Raw genomic sequence first — 16,438 nt, forward strand, 5'->3', positions numbered from 1 at the left:
AAAATAACCCCTAAAACTTCCAGCAAATAAAAGCCCTGGTCCAAACGGCTTCACAGGGAAATTTTACCAAACATTAAAAGAAGAACTAAAACCTACCCTCCTCAAGAGGAAGGAACACTTCTAAGCTCCTTCCATGAAGCCAGCATTACCCTAATCCCAAACCAGATAAAGATACTACAAGGAAAGAGAATTACAGGCTAATATCCCTGATAAACATAGATACTAAAATCCTCAACAAAATATTAGCATATTGCATCCAGAAATACATCCAAAAGTCATACACCATGACTAAAGTGGGATTTATTCTGGGGATGCAAGGCCGGTATAGTATCTGTAAATCAATAAATGTGATGCATCACATAAACAAATTGAAAGAAAAAAATACATGATCATATCAATTGATGCAGAAAAAGAATTTAACAAAATCCAACACTTTTTTGATAAAAACTCTCAGCAAAAAGGATCATTCCTCAACATAATAAAAGCCTTATATGACAAACCTATAGCCAATATCATATTCAATAGGCAAATACTAAAACCATTTCCTCTAAGAACAGGAACAAGACAAGGATGCCCACTTTCACCATTCCTGTTCATCATAGTATTGGAAGTACTAGCCATAGTGATCCAACAAGAAAAAGAAATAAAAGGTATCCAAATTGGAAAAGATGTAAAATGCATTATTTGCAGATGACATGATATTGTACATAAAAAACCCTAAGGACTCCATCGAAAAAGTACTAGATTTAATTAATAAATTTGGCAATGTTGCAGGATACAAAATTAACACCCAGAAATCTTTAGCATTTTTAAACACCAATAATAAACTCACAGAAAGAGAAACTAAAAAAACAACCTCATTTACCAATGTAACAAAAAATTAAGATACCTAGGAATAAACTTAACTATGGAGGTAAAAGACTTGTACTCACAAAACTACAGGACATTGAAAAAAGAGATAGAGGAAGATATGTGCAAGTGGAAGAATATACAATGTTCATGGACTGGTAAAGTCAACATCATTAAAATGTCCACACTACCCAAAGCAATCTATTGATTCAATGCAATCCCCATTAAAATACCAACAGCATATTTCACAGATCTAGCACAAACTCTCCAAAAATTTATACAGAATTAAAAAAAAATTCACCCAAATAACTGCAGCAATCCTGAGAAAGAACAAAGTTGGAGGGATCACAATACCAGATATCAAGCTATATTACCAAGCCACGGTTCTCAAAACGGCCTGGTACTGGCACAAGAACAGACATATAGACCAATGGTACAGAAGAACCTAAAAATCAACCCAAGTTATTATGCTCAATTAATATTTGACAAAGGAGGCAAGAGCATACAATGGAGTCAAGACAGTCTCTTCAATAAATGGTGTTGGGAAAATTGGAAAGGTACATGCAAAAAAATAAAACTAGACCACCAAATTATACCATACACAAAAATAAACTCAAAATGGATAAAGGACTTCAATGTAAGACTGGAAACCATAAAAATCTTACAAGAATCCATAGGCAGCAAAAGTACCTGCCCTTGACCTGGAATTGAACCACGATGCTTTGGTGTGTAGGTGGATGCTCTAACCACTGAGAACACTGGCCAGGGTCATACTGTCTTTTAAAAAAGCATTTGTATATGTAGACAACTTTCATGTCAATAAATATAAAGTTAAATATTTTTGAGAGATTGTGATGCTATACCATACTTTACCTCCTATATGGACATTTTCCTTGTTACTTGTGCTGAATATCATATGATATCCAAATTTGGCAGATTAAAACTGTTTTTCTTATGCTCATGGATCCTGTGGGGAATTTGGTTAGGGCAGAACAGGGATGACTTCACAATGGCTGGCACCTCAGTTAGAAAGACTTGAGAGTGGAATTTGGGGTCTGGGGAGAGGTTTACTTGAAGGTCTGGTGCCTGAGGTGGGATGACTTGAGGATTAGGGCTGCTGACTGCTCCACCTGTCCAGGAAATTTGGCTTGCTCACAGCACAGAGTCGTTGGATTTCTCATATTACATCTTAGAGTGCCAAACACATGTATTCCAGTGAACAGGGTGGAAGCTGATTTGCCTTTTACAACCCAGCCTTGTGTCAGTGTCATTTCTGCTGAACGTTATTAGTTGAAGTAGTCACATGCTTACCCAGATTCAAGGGGATGAGGAAACAGACTTTACCTCTTGATGGAAGGAGTGTCAAAAGATTGGAGGGCCGAAACCGGTTTGGCTAAGTGGATAGAGCGTCGGCCTGCGGACTGAAAGGTCCCGGGTTCGATTCCGGTCAAGGGCATGTACCTTGGTTGCGGGCACATCCCCAGTGGGAGGTGTGCAGGAGGCAGCTGATCGATGTTTCTCTCTCATCAATGTTTCTAGCTCTCTATCCCTCTCTCTTCCTCTCTGTGAAATATCAATAAAATATATATTTTAAAAAAAAAAGATTGGAGGTTTATATTTTGAAACAGCTACAAACATAAGTTTGTATTTATTTATTTATTTATTTATTTTAGTGTTTCATTTCTCCAATTATTTTTCTTAGTTTAATGGGGCAAAAATGCACATTTGTAAGCCTTGCACAAGTATTGTCTAATTATCCTATAAAATATATGGTATCGGTATCTTATATTGATGCAAAGAGTGCTTTTTTTCTATCTATACCTTTACCAACCATGGATATTTTATATCTTGTGTAATTGTCCTTAGGTAATTGAAAATATGGTATTGTATTTGCAATTCTTTGATAATTTATAAGATAAAAATTACTTGTAAGATAAATACCACTTTTAAAAATACATTTTTACAAGAAAATTCATTCTTCATAGTTCTTGTTTTTGGTATAATACTAATATGGGTGTTTCTTAAATTATTTTGGAGGTAAGAATAATTGTCTTTTAATTAAGTTAGGGAACAAAATGTTATATTAAAGTAGGTTTACATAAATCTATTTTTCCAAGGAATGATTATTATTTATTATATTAATATTTTTTGCAGACTCACTATGTATCAGACATTATTCTTGGTTTTGGGTTATATAATATAACCAGAGAACAAAACAGGACAAAAATTCTTATCTTCATTAGCATGGCTAATTAATACAGAAAATTTTTATTTGATTATAAAAGATTAAAGTTTTACTGATTTTTTTTCACTATGTCTATCATTTGAAGTTGCTGTTATATTCAAAATTGAAGTAAATGGCACCTAATGAAGAGCTAGTGCTTTGGGCTATGTTTGTTAGCAAAAATCTATCTACTCAGTCATGGCAGACAAGATAAGCATTTCTGTCTTACATATTTGTTTTTTTTGTTTTGCACATATTATTCATTTTTTGTGGACAATTACTTTTTAAAAAATTTTTATTCTTGACAGTATTACATATGTCACCTTTCCTCCCCCCTTTGACCTCTTCTAGCCCACCCAAGCCTTCACCACCCTATTGTCTGTGTCCATTGGTTGATCTCTTCGCACTCACCATACTTAAATATGTAGAATAAAAACCTTACTTTCCATTGATTTGAAAATCCATTGGATCTTGTCGGCATGGCAGCCTGTCTCACAATAGAGTATCTTTTATTCACATGCGATCTTTGGTAATAAATAGTGAAATGAAGATGAGCTCTCTCAGTTAGAACATGCTACCAGCAAGGCCAGAAACCTAGGTTTGCCACATCTGAATGCCAGTTCATGATTTTTTCTACCAATTTCATACATTACATTGCTTATCCTGAGAGTGTTTCTCTGCTGATAAAATTATTTTATTAATTTGTTTTTTTTCTTGTCAATTATAATTATAAGAAAACAAACAAACTTAGTCTATATATTCTTCAAGTGCTCCCTGAAGAGGGATGTAAAAATCATATCACACTTAGGAAAAAGACCAGCCTTCACAACCTCCTCCCTCCATTTCTACCGGAAGCCATTTTTCATGAATCAAAGGAAATAGCCATTAATGTCATTTTTTCCAATCATGGCAATCATGTACAATGGAATTACAGAAGCAAATGAAACCACTAAAGGTGTGTATGAATTTTTGCAGCACCAATATCGAAGTTATTGCTCATCCTATTCAATCTGGAGGGTAAGGTTTAAGATAGTTTAGGTTCTTATATTGAGGATGAGAAAATTTTTTATAGGGTGGTTCTGGTTATAATGTGTTGGGGCTGGATTGGTAAATGATAATATAAGTAATGAGATAGTTTTAACACAGACTAATGTATTTTTAATTCCAGTAGGAATCAAAGTGGTATGGTCAAAATTAATTCATATTGTACTATGGATGATTGATTGTAATTTTCATTTATTAAAAGTTTTAACTGTCAAAAAAACTCAACTGAAGATCTAATTGACTTTATTAAGTGATTCATGAATTGGAAGCATCCCATCTAGCAAGTAGAAGGGCACTCTGATGGGCTGTACAAAATGGAAAGTTTTTATAGGAAGAAGGGTGGGGCAAGGAATCTATTAGGAAAAGAAAAGAAAGGATCTTTTAGTCCAGGACACGACAGGGCTTTTACATGCAGATCGCCTCTTCTTCCTTTGTGGGGTGTGGAGGAAATTATGCCTGCGTGACAGATTACCTTACTGGTGTTTGACCAAAAGAAAACTGTACACTGGTTGATTAAGATTACATTTCTGGTAAAGGTCATAACCAGAATTAGGTCGGGTATTAAATCAAGACTTGGTGTCATAGGCTTTAGCACAAGTGATGCCATTTTGGGTCTCTGGTTTCTATACATTGAAGAAAAAGATATCAATTTTTATTGTATTAGTATACAAGTTTAATGCACTTAGTTGTTTAGTCCTTTACGTTTGATTGCCAAAGTTAGTTGTTCCAGAATCAGCTTTGACTCTGGAGGAATAATTTATAAGTGTGATTAAACTATGGGGTTTAATCACACTTATAAATTTTAAATCTTTATAAATTTTCAAATCTCAAATTTTAATCTACAGGATTCTGAAAACACAGAACAGCGAATCCAATCTCTGGTCAGCTCATTAAAACAGATGGTATATGAATATGTATGCCGTTGTCTATTTAAGGTAAGAAATGTTATGTTTTTCACTTATAAAATACTACTGACCTTTGATTTAATATAGTATTACAGTTAAAATATGTAACTGTTGGCCTACTAGAAAGGTTATGAGATTGGCATTTTCAACATTTTTCTAGAATAATATTCATTACTTCTGGATGTCTTGCAGCCTTTTGGGTAAGTAGGGAGAAAAGTGGCAAGTGAAGAAGGGATGGCAAACACTGGTTAGCTGACTTAGTTCATGGAATTCCAGTAGCCACTGATGGAGTAAACTAGGATGGATTATGTAGGTCATTTTCTAGCTGGAGTTTCTCAGACTCAGCAATATTGACATTTTGAGCAACAGTATTATTTGTTGGGGACTGTTTTGTGCATTTTAGGATATTTAGCAGCATTCTCTGGCCTCTACCAACTCATGCCAGTAGCACTTCCTTTCTTTCTGTTGTTACAATAAAAAATATTTCTGGACATTGCTAAATGTCTTTTGGGCTAGGGATAAAATTGGCTCCTATTCCTGGTATTAGGAAATAAACTAATGCTTGATTCTGAGTTGAGAGAAATTTGTCATGGAAGTTTTCATATTATAAGGTCCCCACAGGATTATACAATGAAACATTTTAGATATATTTTTTTATTAAGGTATTATATGTGTACATATCTTACCATTGCCCCCCCCCCACTCCCATACATGCCCTCACCCCCCAATGTTTTGCATCTGTTGGTTACTCTTATATGCATGCATATAAGTCCTTCAGTTGATCTCTTATTTCCCCCACCTCTCCCTAACCTTCCGGCTGTAATTTGACAGTCTGTTTGATGCTTTACTGCCTCTGTATCTATCTTTTTGTTCATCAGTTTATAATGTTTTTCATTATCCCCAAATGAGTGAGATCATGTGGTATTTTTCTTTCATTGACTGGCTTATTTCACTTAGCATAATGTTCTCTAATTCCATCCAGGTGCCTACAAATGGTAAGAATTCCTTCTTTTTTATGGCAGCATAGTATTCCATTGTGTAGATGTACCATAGTTTTCTGATCTAGTCATCTGCTGACGGGCACCTAGGCTGTTTCCAAATCTTAGCTATTGTAAATTGTGCTGCTATGAACATAGGGGTGCATATATCCTTTCTGATTGGTGTTTCTAGTTTCTTAGGATATATTCCTAGGAGTGGGATTACTGGGTCAAATGGGAGTTCCACTTTCAGTTTTTTGAGGAAACTCCATACTGTTCTCCACAGTGGCTGCACCAGTCTGCATTCCCACCAGCAGTGCACGAGGGTTCCTTTTTCTCCACATCCTCACCAACACTTGTCGTTTGTTGATTTGTTGATGATAGCCATTCTGACAGGTGTGAGATGGTATCGCATTGTCATTTTGATTTGCATCTCTCAGATAATTAGTGACTTTGAGCATATTTTCATGTGTCTCTTGGCCTTCCTTCTGTCTTTTTTCGAAAAGATTCTATTTAGGTCTGTTGCCCATTTTTTTTATTGGATCATTTATCTTCCTTTTATTAAGTTGCCTATAGATGTTAGAGATTAAACCTTTATCAGTGATAACATTTGCAAATATGTTCTCCCATACAGTGGGGTTTCTTGTTGTTTTGTTGATGGTTTCTTTTGCTGTGAAAAAGCTTTTTATTTTGATGTAGTCCCATTTGTTTATTTTCTCTTTGGCTTCCGTTGCCCTAGGGGCAGTATCAGTGAAGAAGTTCTTTCGGCATATGTCTGAGATTTTGCTGCCTGTAGATTCCTCTAGTATTTTTATGGTTTCCCGTCTTATATTTAAGTCCTGTATCCATTTTGAGTTTATTTTTGTGTATGGTGTAAGTTGGTGATCTAGTTTCATTTTTTTGCATGTATCTGTCCAATTTTCCCAACACCATTTATTGAAGAGACTGTCTTGACTCCATTGTATGTTCATGCCTCCTTTTCAAATATTAATTGTGCATAGTGGTTTGGGTCGCTATCTGGATTCTCTATTCTGTTCTATTGGTCTATATGTCTGTTCTTGTGCCAGTACCAGGCTGTTTTGAGGACAGTGGCTTTGTAATACAGCTTGAAATCTGGTATTGAGATCCGTCCTACTTTATTCTTTTTTCTCAGGATTGCTGTGGCTATTCGGGGTCTTTTTTTATTCCAGATGAATTTTTAGAGAGTTCTTTCTAGGTCTGTGAAATATGCCGTTGGTATTTTAATGGGGAGTGCATTGAATCTAAAAAATATGGAACGTTTCACGAATTTGCATGTCATCCTTGCGCAGGGGCCATGCTAATATTCTCTGTATCGTTCCAATTTTTAGTATATGTGCTGCCGAAGCGAGCACTAGATATTTTGAATATTATAGAACACACAAGGGCTTTTCATTTAGAAATTTTTAAAAAATCAGTCTTTGTGTATAGCTTAAGATATGTTGAGAAGAACTTTGTAAGGACAGCTAAGTGAGAAATAGAGTTATTGTGGGCCAATTATATAAGCTTCTTCGGAAATCTGGAAAAAGATATAGATAATATATTCTTTGGAAAAGAATATTGATTTTAATGATTAGAATGATATTGATGAGGATCTTTACTTGAGACAGGGAATAAATCATTCAAAGTGCAAATACATACTAGTAGATAAAGTTTTTTTAAATTTTCTTTATATTTTGTTATGTTGCATTTCTTGTTGAAGTAGGTCCTGAAGATCTTCCCATAAGCATACATATGTTAACCTCAACATATTTAGTGACTCTGAGATATTTCCTAATATGGTTATATGCTACTTCATGTAACTAATGCTTTATTGGTGGATATTAGACTACTTATTTTTAAAATTATGGATGATTACAGTGAAATCCTGTGCAGTATATTCATCTTTATATACATGTATAAGCTGGTATTTCTGTTCAGTAGATTTCTCGATGAAAGTATAATTTCTCGATGAAAGTATAATTTTTTCATTATGCCATTATCATAAGTGTCCAAGGATATACACTTTTGAAATTTTGTTGAATGTTATCAAATTGCCTTCTAAAAGTTTACCAGTTAATTCTCTCATCCACAGAGTAAGGAGGCTCTCTCCTTCCCTGTGTCCTAATCAATCCAGGGTATATTATCCATCTTTTTAATTTTTACCAAGTTGTAATTTATAAATATATTTGAAATTCTCTATTATTGCTATTTTTGTCTTATAAATATGTTATATTTAAAATTCTCTATTATTTGCCATTTTTGTCTGTTTGCCATATTTGTCTTTTATCCTGGCATTTTAAAAAATAAGCTTTGCTTCATAGAACATGTCTACTTTGCTGTAATTATTGTTTTTATAATTTATTTTTTAATCATTGGATTTATTTTTTTCACTTCTATATTATTGAATTTGTATGATTAGCTTTTTAGTGTAGCTTTAATCTTTTTTATTTTCTAGTGAACATATTAAGACTGCAAAGTTTCATTTTGGTCACTCTCCTAATAATATATTTAATGCTTTTTAAGACCTCTGTGCTAAGATAGGCTGTGATTTATGAAAATATTATGGAGCTACCATTATTTTAAGGTGCCCCCCAAATATGTTTTTTTTGTGCTTTTTTTATTTTATTTTATTTTTTTAAAATAAATCTTTATTCAGATTATTACAATTATTTCTCCTTTTTCCCCCCATAGCTCCCCTCCACCCATTTCCCACCCAACCTTCTGCCCTTACCTCCCCCCCACTGTCCTCATCCATAGGTGTATGATTTTTGTCCAGTCTCTTCATGAACCCCCCATACCCCTTTCCCCCTGAGAATTATCAGTCCACTCCCTTTCTATGCCCCTGATTCTATTATATTCACCAGATTATTCTGTTCCTCAGGTTTTTAATTCACTTGATTTTTAGGTTCACTTGTTGATAGATATGTATTTGTTGTTCATAATTTTTATCTTTACTTTTTTCTTCTTCCTCTTCTTTAAGAATACCTTTCAGCATTTCATATAATACTGGTTTGGTGGTGATGAACTCCTTTAGCTTTTTCTTGTCTGTGAAACTCTTTATCTGCCCTTCAATTCTGAATGATAGCTTTGCTGGGTAGAGTAATCTTGGTTGTAGGTTCTTGCTATTCATCTTGAAAATTTCTTGCCACTCCCGTCTGGCCTGCATAGTTTCTGTTGAAAAGTCAGCTGACAGTCGTATGGGTGCTCCCTTGTAGGTAACTGTTTTTCTCTTGCTGCTTTTAATATTCTCTCTTTGTCTTTTGCTCTTGGCATTTTAATTATGATGTGTCTTGGTGTGGTCCTCTTTGGATTCCTTTTGTTTGGGGTTCTGTGGGCTTCCTGGACTTGTAAGTCTATTTCTTTCACCAGGTGGGGGAAGTTTTCGGTCATTATTTCTTCAAATAGGTTTTCAGTATCTTGCTCTCTGTCTTCTTCTGGCACCCCCATAATTCTGATGTTGGTACACTTGAAGTTGTCTCAGAGTCTTCTTACATTATCTTCAACTTTTTGGATTTTTTTTTTTTTGCTTTTTGCTTTTTTGGTTGAGTGTTTTTTGCTTTTTTGTAATTCAATTCTTTGACTTGATTTTTGTGTTCCTCTTGTCTGTTTTTGGGTCTCTGTATAATATTTTTTATTTCAGTCAGTGTATGTTTAATTTCTAGTTGGTCCTTTTTCATATCTTCCAGGGTCTTGTTATATTTATCGGCCTTTTCTAGGATATTCTTAAGAAGCCTTATAACCGTGGTTTTGAATTCTATATCCAGTCGTTTGTTTTCCTCCATTTCGTTCGTTTGTGATCTGATTCTTTGACGCCGCATTTTCACTGCTTCCCTGAGTTGGTAAGGTAGATTTGTGTGCTAGGTTTCCTATATGGCCCAGTGGGTCTGCCTCCCCAGTTAACCTGAGGTGGATACTCTTGGTGCACCCCTTTGTGGACTGTGTGTACAGCCTTGTTGTAATTAAGTCTTTATTGTTGTTGGTATCACTGGGAAGAATTGACCTCCAGGCCAGTTGGCTGTAAGGATCAGCTGTGTCTATGCTGGGAGAAGTTCGGTGCTGGAGACAGCCTTATAGGATTAGACTTGCCAAATTGCAATAGCCTCTATGCTCAGCTTGGATGGGGTGGAGTCTCAGTCTTGGCTTCCCGTCAGCCTAGCCCTTGCGCGCACGTGCGTGCCTTCAGACCTCTGCCTTCCTGGCTCCCGAGTCTCCGCCCGAGAGTCCAGACTCCCCCCGTAAGAGCGTGGGTCCCCAGGGGCTCGCCTGGAACTGGGGTTCACTGCAGTCAGAACTGGGGCTCAGTGCATTCAGTAGCCTCTGACTCCCTTTCACTAGGGAAAGCCTGTGGCAACCTCCGCAGCCTTTGTGCACACTGGCGCGCGCGCACGCTTTCAGTCCTCCACCTTCCCCGGCTCCCGAGTCTCCGCCCGAGAATCCAGACTCCCCCTGTAAGAGCGTGGGTCCCCAGGGGCTCGCCCGGAACTGGGGTTCAGTGCAGTCAGAACTGGGGTTCAGTGCGGTCGGGGGCTTCCTTCCCCCTTCCGCCAGAGAAAGTCAGCCAGGCTCTCAGCCGCCCTTCCTCTCTGCGCGTACAAAGACCCTTTGCTGTACCTCCAGTTCTCCGTGAGCTTTTCTCTTTCCTTCTAGTTGTAGAATTTTCACTCAGCCAGCTTTCCTGTGGTTCTGGATGGTGTCCGTTCTGTCTTTTAGTTGTAGTTTTGAAATTGTTGTGTGAGGCAGCAGTTTAGGTGTTTACCTATGCCGCCATCTTGGTTTCTCCCCCAAATATGTTTTGAAAGTAGATATGTTATAAATAAATATAAGTCTTGAAAAATGTTTTAAGCCAAAAGATAATATAATATTTTTATTTCAAAAATTTTTGAAAGATGTTTCATAATTCTTTATTAATAACATAGTTTTGGACCCCAGTTAAATAAAATATTTTAGTAACTTTTCTTATTAGGAGTTTCTTGTTTGTTTCTAATCTATGTATTTCTATATCAGTTTGTATATTCTTATTTTATTTTTAATAATATAAGTATTCTGGATATAAGTATTTAGTATTGAAATGATTTAAGACATAGGGGTGGGGAACCTTTTTTCTACCTAGGGCCATTTGGATATTTATAACATTATTCACGAGTCATACAAAATTATCAACTTAAAAATTAGCCTCATATATTTGGTCAAACATTATTAACTCACCCTAATGCCTTGGCAGTGCCAGACCAAATGATTTTGCGGGCTTTTATGGCCCACGGACTAGACGTTCCCCACCCGTGAATTTTATGATACTAATGAAGTGTACTGAGGGTTATTTCTCTTAAGTCACTTTAACATTTAAAAATATGTGTGTTAGGATAAACAACATTTTGATGCAGTTGGAGTGATTTTGTAAGGTTTAACATTCATAACATTTTTAGTACTTAATTGGAATTTTTCATTGCCTATATTAAGTAATACTTCTCTATTGTGAACAGCTAAGACCATTTTTTTAAAAAGCTATGGTTTATGATTTTTAAGACATGTCTTTAATTGATGATGGAATGTTTTATAAAACTCATTTTATTTTGATCAATATTAAACTTATTAAACATGAATTGAGCAGTCTATAGAGTTTCAGTGGAGAATAAAAATTCAGAAAGCGAAAGCACAGTAATTGTAAAGCAATAAGGTACATTTCTAAGACTTAACAGTATAATATTACTTAGGATAGAACTGATCTCATAGCTTAGTGAAAGCTGTTTGGGTTTTAGCCCTCAGCGTCACATTAAACTGGCTGCCACAATTTCCTCCATGCTGATTTTGCTGCTGTGTTGGTGACAGCAGTATGGCAGCAGTGACTCTGAACTGGAGAGAGGCTGGGGTTATTAGTATTCACATCACACTTAAGTGAAAGCAACTTGACCTGTAATAGAAAATGATTGACTTGTTTTTTGGCTATGACTTACTTTTTCTTTTCTTAAAGAGATCAAAGTGTTTATTTTAGTAACCTAAATATTTTAGACAATTATAGGATAAGTGGCATATTTTGTTTCACAAAATTTATGATTATAAGAAAACTGTTTATGAGTTAGTACCTTTAACATTTCTTCATCCAAATTTATCATAGAAGTTGTTGGAGCATTAGATAATTTACAACTATGTTGGGCTAGAATACAAAAAAGGTCAGAAGGAAGGTTGGTAAAGCATATGTTCTTACTATTTCCCTTTCCTCATGGAAGTATTATCTAAGAATGCTGGGTGAGATATTAATAGAAGTTTTTTCCCTGAGGTCAGGTGTCTTCTGTGACCAAAAATCACAGAGAAGGGTAACCATCATTACCCATTTATTGACTACATATTACATGCCCATTTTTGACAGCATTTTGGAGTTTGGCCTCAGTAATCATCAACAATTAGCTCACCAACTCTGGTAGATAATCAGAGACTCACCGAGTACCAGAGCCTTGCCTTCTTTCCATTAACATGAGACTACATTATTTTTCCTCAGTTCAAAGGAAGAAAGGGCTAATTTATTGTCCTCTTATACTGTGTGTGAATTTGTATGTATATGTACATCTATATCTATAATAAAGAATTAACTATATTATTAAGTGATAAAGGCTTCAAAGTAATATATTTATTATTGTAATAATTTTCTTTTTACTTTAGATAAAGGCTGCTATTATAATCATTTTAAGTATCCATTAATTTATAAAATAAGCATCATAGTGGCTTATCCAGCTAATCATGGATCTTCTAATTTCTAAGAACACTAGCCATCTCCCTTGCTTTTTTATATTTTATCTCAAATGGTAGCTACTTCATGCAGATGGTAGTTGGTTGTAACTTTTTTTTTTTTTGCACACCTGACTGATGGCCATCTGCTTCCAGTTTTTATATTTTGAGGATATTTTTTACTCAGTGATTCACTATTGTAAATATGTTTGTTTTCATTTATTTGCTTAATAGTTTTCTAGTGAGTACTTGCTATATATATACAAGCATATACAACGTATACTTTTATAAAATAATTCTTTTGTATTGTATTATTCAAGACATTATATCTTTCCTACAGAGGAGTGATTTTCATGCAGGCAAGGAGATCACTTACTGGTAGTATTTACAGGAGGGTCTTTTTTTGTATATACTGTATCTTAATATTTTTATATTTATCTCTATCTGTATTTATAATCATAAATATATATTAGATATAAAGTATTATTTACAATATGGGAAAGGCCAAATAAAATGTTTAGATTAAAACTTTGAAAGATGGCTCTTCAATAAATGGTTTTTTTAAAAACAAACATTTCCTGTTTGTTTTTTTTTCAGAAATGATAAAAGCTTATTTTAGGAAGTTTAAAAGTATAAACACCTAAGATAAGAGAAGAAAATAAAAATAGGCTATAATCTCAAAAATAAATCAGTGATAAAAATTTGATATCTATTTTTCCAAAATTTTTGCAGATATCTATAATAATAAAAGCATAATATGCTAATTAGACTGGACAGCCGAATGGCTTTCTGGACGTCCTTTTAGATGAAGCTGCAGCGGCAGGGCCAAGGCAGAGGTAGTTAGGGGAGATCAGGCAGGCAGGCAAGCAGTTATGGGTGATCAGGCAGGCAGAGTGGTTAGGGGTGATCAGGCCAGCAGGCAGAGTGGTTAGGGGCGGTCAGGCAGGCAGGCAGGCGAGCAGTTAGGGGCCATCAGGCAGGCAGACAGAGTGGTTAGGGGCAATCAGGCAGGCAGACAGAGTGGTTAGGGGCAATCAGGCAGGCAGACAGGCCAGCAGTTAGGAGCCAGCAGTCCCAGATTGTAAGAGGGATGTCCGACTGCTGGTTTAGGCCCAGTCCCACAGTCAGACATCCCCTGAGGGGTCCTGGATTGTGAGAGGGTGCAGACCGGGCTGAGGGGCCCCTCCCCCTCCCGTTCACGAATTTCGTGCACTGGGCCTCTAGTATATCCATATATGATTATTAACAAATCCCCCCTCCTTTCACAATATGGGTTATGCCATTTTGATTCAAATATTTTTCATGATAGACTTTTGAACATTTAGGTTGTTTCAGTTCTTTCTCTACTGTAAACAATCTTGCAATGAATATTCTTTTTTATAAAAGAATACTTAATTGATTTCAAAGAGGAAGGGAGAGGGAACAAGAGATAGAAGTATCGATGATGAAAGAGAATCATTGATCAGTTGCCTCCCGCACACCCCCTACTGGGAATGGAGCCAGCAACCCAGGCATGTGCCCTGACCAAGAATTGAACCGTGACCTCCTAGTTCATAGGTAAATGCCCAACCACTGAGCAACACTGGCTAGGCTGCAGTGAATATTCTTATTGCTTATCTAGGAGTACATTCATGATCCCTTTGCATGCATTTCTAGGAATAAAATATCTTGATTTAGCAGTAAATAGATTATTTAGGAGCATTTAAACATACACAATCACAGCTTGAAGGTTACTAATGCAAGAATGAGAGGTTTAAAAATGATCTGGTTAGTAAAGACTAATTCAGATATCACAATTGGATTTCTGCTAGTTAAATAAATCTGTTTTATTTTTAATGAGATGTAAATGATGATTAATTCTTAGCACTTTCTCTAAAAATTTTAGCACTTTCTCTATCCTCCCCACCCCCAACTTAGAAGTGTTGTTCTATGTAAATGTTATTCTTATATTGATAAAAATATTTTGAAGACAGAATACATATTTTGGAACCAAAATTTAAGGACTATGCTTTTCCAAAACCACTAATTTAGAAAAAGCAAGATAACATCTGCTATTCCTTTCAGGCTGATCAGTTGATGTTCGCGTTGCATTTTGTCCGGGGCATGCATCCTGAACATTTTCAAGAAAATGTAAGTGAATGGTAAAGGAGGAAATAATATAGTTACATAGAAGTTTAGTAATGTGCAGATATAACAGAAATTATGTATCAACCTATTAATTTTTTTTACTAAGTTAGAAATTGAGTATAAGGTGCTGAAAGTTCTACTCTCCTCTGAGGGGGCTCAATATTCTGAAGTGATGGTAAGGCAGAAAAAGAAATATAAGTAACTTACCCACACTGCATTGATTTTTCTGAACCCATGTCCATTTACTCAGGACACCAGAAGAGTTAGCCTTTTTATATTCCTGGTATAAGCAGTGGAACTGATAAATATAAAAAACAAAAGAATATGGATACAGTAGGTCCTTGGGTTATGTTGGAGATCTGTTCCTACAGCGCGACGTAACGTGATTTTCGCCGTAAGTTGGAACCCACCTACATAAGCACCTGCGTCACTCACATGGAGCACATACACAGCAGTAATGAAGTGACACAGTAACAAAAATTTAAAAGAAAGGTAACAATCCCTGACCTGTACTTGTGGTAAATAAATAATAAAAAACATAAAGCACATGTACATACGTCGAAATGACGGAACTTTTTTTTTATATAAATAAATGGGAGATGGTGACGTAACCATGAAACGACGTACTGCGAGTCCAACATAACCTGAGGACTGCCTGTATACTACATTATTTATTACCTTCACTGACTTGCTCAGAGGCACAGGTGGGAATCAAAGGGTGGGCAGCACCCCTGGGCCTGCAGGTTTATGTTAATCTTTTAATGTGTAATTTATTTTCTTTGTCTATGACTTCATTTCTGGACTGCCATATAACCCGCTCTCAAACTTAAAAAGAACCTCCTTCAAGCTAGAGCTAACTAATCTATCCTGGTGTGCTTCTAATATTTAAAAAAAATTTTGCATTTTTTCATTATGCCATTATCATAAAGTGAGGGTCCATTAGTTAGGGAGGGACAGTGCAACCTTGACCTAATAACCTTTAATCCTACTTGACCAGGTTTTAATTATGTCATGAGTTTCCCTCATTAAAGTAGTTAAAAAAAAATGCAGGCCTATGTTTGATTTTTGTTTCTCTCTACCACTGACTTACATATTTCTCTTCAATTTATTAACTTGACTCCTTTTATTTCTACTAGTAATTCTGATGCCTTAATCTCCTGCTATTAATGTTTTTCACTGTGATCAATATGTCCCACACTTTGTAAGACTTAACATTACCTATTTTTTTCTTCTGCAGTGTGAATCAATTATCTTTGGGAAAGGAGAACATTTTTCTTTGGCTCATATTACATATTGTTAGGAAGAAGAGTGAGTGGGATAGTGGGTGAAGGCAGGGAGTGTGTTAGTTTGGAAGTGTTTCCATATTTCAAATTTTAATATGTTTTGGCTTTATTTACTGACCAATGTGTAACAAATATGGTAGTGCCCCATTATTATCTGATTGGGGGAACCCAGGGTGAAGACAGATTTTCTTAGAGCACTCGATTTCTTAACAGCTGATTAATTTTGATTCTGAGGATTAAAAAAAGAAGGAATATGGAAGTCTTCTTCCTATCCGTTGGAAAAGATAAGTTAACGGAAGAACTTTTTTC

General features: G+C 35.7%; 1 protein-coding gene across 2 annotated transcripts in view; it reads left to right on the forward strand.

The window, feature by feature from the left end:
• The window catches only part of DYNC2H1 (dynein cytoplasmic 2 heavy chain 1), a 378,097-nt gene that overhangs the window by 206,847 nt on the left and 154,812 nt on the right, over positions 1–16,438 (forward strand). For both annotated transcript variants that reach the window (XM_080641013.1, XM_080641014.1), the window contains 2 exons: positions 4,963–5,052; positions 14,784–14,849. In XM_080641013.1, the coding sequence (XP_080497139.1) occupies positions 4,963–5,052; positions 14,784–14,849 (156 nt within the window). The remainder of the gene's footprint in view (positions 1–4,962; positions 5,053–14,783; positions 14,850–16,438) is intronic.

Source organism: Plecotus auritus, assembly GCF_963455305.1.
Source record: "Plecotus auritus genome assembly, chromosome: 9".
NCBI classification, from domain to species: domain Eukaryota; kingdom Metazoa; phylum Chordata; class Mammalia; order Chiroptera; family Vespertilionidae; genus Plecotus; species Plecotus auritus.